Here is a 4074-nt window from a genome sequence, read left to right on the forward strand (position 1 = left end):
AGCCTTATGAGTGTCACTTCCGTACTTCCTGTTAGGATTCTTCCTCTTCCATTCATCAAACTTCCTGCAATCCCTCTTCTGGTGACCAGGTTTCTTGCAAAAATAACACGCGTCTCCACCCTGTAGTGCATTTATCCCGCTCTCAGCATCTGCAATTCTTTAGCATATGACACGTCCTCCACCAGCCCTGGCATGGCGTTGACGTCCATGGGCACCTGTCCCGTCTTCAACATCTCGTTGACCTTAGTTATTTCGCTCTTATCATACCCGTATGTACTTTGTAAGCCTGCCATATCCTGGGCTGGGGCCCTGGGGTCTAGGTTATAAGTCCTCATGTTCACTAACTAGTGGTCCAGAACTGCCTTAATCTCCCTTTCATGCTTATTATCTTTAGGCATAAACAACAACCAAGTTTTCCTCAGTTCTGCGTTGTATAATCCTAACAATATATTAGTCTTGAACTCGACTAAACTTCTCCTGGCTGGGGGGTAGGCTTGCACAAATAATCTGAGCTTGTCTGTGTAAAACTGCCTAGCATCTTCATTTCTTGCCTGTCTCCTGTGCAGGTATTCCATCTTCCTGCCCTTCTCGTCCTTCTCCTGAGTGAACTTCTTCAATAATTCTTGAAAGAATTCACCAATCTCGTAGTTGTCGAAAGCTAATCCATCAGGTTTCAACAATAAAGGGTTACATTGAAATAGATAAGATATATTGATAACATGGCTAATAAAGATCGTGATAAGCATTACAACAGAAAATGCTACAGTATAATGAGCATAGTTTTTTTTAACTTTATAGATTTCTCTGTTTAGTGCATAGTTTTTCTGAACTTTATAGTTTTCTCTGTTTAGTGCAAATATGATAAGCATAGTTTTGCAGAACTTTATAGATTTCTCTGTTTAGTGCAAATATGATAAGCATAGTTTTTCTGAATGTAAATTGTCCAAACTGGCAAAAAAAGGTTTCACTCTCACAGGTAGAAAAACTCGGGTTTGGAAATTAATTTCGATATATTTCATATCCTCAATCTGTTTAGTGCAAATATAATGAGCATAGTTTTTCTGAACTTGATAGATTTCTCTTTTTAGTGCAAATATGATAAGTATAGTTTTTCTAAACTTTATAGATTTCTCATAATTCAAACATTAAATGCTAAATTAAGCTATATAAAACACCAATCAGTATATTATTGGATATGGACAAAATCCTTTAACAATATCAAATGCATCAAAAATTCAAATCTAGAATAAACAAAATATTAAATACATTTCCTTTCGTTATTTATTATAAAAAGATATAAACAATTTTACGACATCTTCAAACTCATGAGGAATATTTGTTGTATCCAGTGTATCCAGTGTATCAAGTGTACCCAGTGTATCCAGTGTATCCAGTGTATCCAGTGTATCTAGTGTATCTAGTGTATCCAGTGTATCCAGTTTATCCAGTGTATCTAGTGTACCCAGTGTATCCAGTGTATCCAGTTTATCTAGTGTATCCAGTGTGTCCAGTGTATCCAGTGTATCCAGTGTATCCAGTGTATCTAGTGTATCCAGTGTATCCAGTGTATCCAGGATATATCCAGTGTATCCAGGATATATCCAGTGTATCCAGTGTATCCAGTGTATCCAGTGTATCCAGTGTATCCGGTGTATCGAGTGTAATCAGTTTATCTAGAGTATTCAGTGTATCTAGTGTATCCAGTGCACCAGTGTATCCAGTGTATCTAGTGTAACCAGTGTATCTAGTGTAACCAGTGTATCCAGTGTATCCAGTGTATCCAGCGTATCCAGTGTAACAAGTGTATCTAGTGTATCCAGTGTATCCAGGATATATCCAGTGTATCAAGCGTATCCAGTGTATCCAGTGTATCCAGTGTATCCGGTGTATCGAGTGTATCCAGTTTATCTAGAGTATTCAGTGTATCTAGTGTATCTAGTGTATCCAGGGTATCCAGTGCACCAGTGTATCCAGTGTATCTAGTGTAACCAGTGTATACAGTGTATCCAGTGTATCCAGTGTAACCAGTGTATCTAGTGTATCTAGTGTATCCAGTGTATCTAGTGTATCAAGTGTATCCAGTATATATCCAGTATCCCTGGAAGATTTATCTTGTTTTCTTAAAATGTATTTAAATATTTTTATTCTAAAACTTTGAAGGACTTTCTAGAAACCATAGATTTAACTTAAACTTAGAGAGTAAATTAGATATTCGCTGAATGCATTATAAACCTCCTTTATTCCATTAATATCTCACTCACTAATTCTTTTCTACTCGATTCTTTTTTGTTTCGTTTTGTTTAAGGTTTTTAACGATCATAGTTGAGGACATCATCAGTATGGTTTTAGTGTATTAAATTGTAGGACTATGGTTAGGGGTGGTAAAAATACTTATGGAATTTTTTTTATTAAAATTAAATTGTTAACAATTTATGGGGTTTTCTGCAACACTCCGTATTTTATTACGCTGTAAATTTGGCAAAATCATACTGCAATTCTTTATCTTTAATGTGTACACTGTACTGTGCAAATTTAAATTTAATATACTCTTAAAATAAAAAAAAACATTTACAGAGAGTTATTTAATAATAGAACCCTGAATAAAAATATATCCTTGACTTATCTGTAAGATAAACAATTTTTTGTTGGACGATTCTTATGATGATACTTGATAATATATAGACCACCTTTATTTATAAATAATACAGAAAACAATATTCATATGAATAATAAGATTAGTATGCACTTTTACAAAGCATCTGAAATACTTATCAATAATAATATTAGCCTAATCAAATAATTCAAGTCCAACTATGTAGAAAGGGGAGGGTAGAAAAAGGGGGGGAATAGGGTTGTGGAAAAGAGGGGGGGGATGTAGAAGGGGGGAGGAGAGAGGGTTATATCCATCGGTTCGTTAAATGGAAGGAATAATCTGGAAAGTTTTTCAATAGAATAAGAAAGTTTTCCCTTTAAGCCTCCTGTCATACACCAGGCGCACATCAAATCTTCCAAACCTATTTTTAAATGTCCTACTGCAGTCTTCCATACAGTGGTTCCCAGAATAAAATGGAATATGGAATCAGAAATTGGTTTTTTTGTTATTTTTTTTAACATCTTTAACTTTGACCAAAAAAAACAGATTTAAAGCTTGTATTTTATTTTTTTAGAATTCAACCCTTTTCCTAATTTCAGAGTTTAAAATGGCAGTATAAATTTTGTCTCTACGAATAAACATTACAAAGAAAATAAAAGAGAAGAAGAAGAAGAGAAAAGATGAAAGCAGAAGATGAATAAAAGAAGATTATAAGAAATATATAAAAAATGAACTCTAGGTCATCGATCTACCTTCTTCTACTCCTGCTAATGGTAAGCATTAAGATCTGAAAAGATAAAAGTAAAACTAAAAAAAATATAATTTAAAAAGGAGTGAAACAATATAAGGTCCAAATTGTGCATGATTAGCATTTTTTTCTTTTCCCGGAATAATAGTAAAAAAAATCCCTGTTCTACGATATATGAAATTAATAAACAAATTGTGTTTAAAATATTTTAACTATATTAAATCAAATTTGATCAGCAATATTTTCGAAAAAAAAAATAATGAAGTTTTCAAAACTGAAATATTAATCAAATTGAAAATATTTTTTTCAAAAACTAAATAAATCAAAAACTTTTGTTGGTTGAAAAATATCTAATTAAATTAAACTAATCTCCGAAATTGTTGCCATGGAAGAAATCTATTTATTTTGCATAAAAACTTCAAGAAAGTTTTATAAATAAGATTGAAAAAATTTATGATGAAGGTTCCTAATAAGAATTGATAATAATTGTTTTTGAAAATTCTTTGATTTTTTCTATTTTTGTTATGCCTCAAAACTATGATATTTCTTTTTAACAAAGATAAAATTTAAAAAAAACTTCTAGTTTTTTATTTGTCAAAAACTTAAAAAAATTGACAAAACATTTGTTTTTGATCTCATCATTAATATTGGGCAACTTTAAATGAATTTAAGTGGAAAATATCCTTTTTTACAAAAAGTTAAATTATCCAAGGTTTTAATGAGCATAGTTTTT

General features: G+C 32.0%; 1 protein-coding gene across 1 annotated transcript in view; it reads left to right on the forward strand.

Annotated features, from left to right (window-relative positions):
• The first annotated feature begins 3196 nt into the window (after positions 1–3196).
• The window catches only part of LOC111708913 (leucine-rich repeat-containing protein 24), an 8175-nt gene continuing 7297 nt past the window's right edge, over positions 3197–4074 (forward strand). The window contains exon 1 of the mRNA XM_023482418.1: positions 3197–3366. Within this exon, the coding sequence (XP_023338186.1) occupies positions 3322–3366 (45 nt within the window). The 5' untranslated portion in view covers positions 3197–3321. The remainder of the gene's footprint in view (positions 3367–4074) is intronic.

This window comes from Eurytemora carolleeae, unplaced genomic scaffold (assembly GCF_000591075.1).
Source record: "Eurytemora carolleeae unplaced genomic scaffold, Eaff_2.0 scaffold904, whole genome shotgun sequence".
NCBI lineage: Eukaryota > Metazoa > Arthropoda > Copepoda > Calanoida > Temoridae > Eurytemora > Eurytemora carolleeae.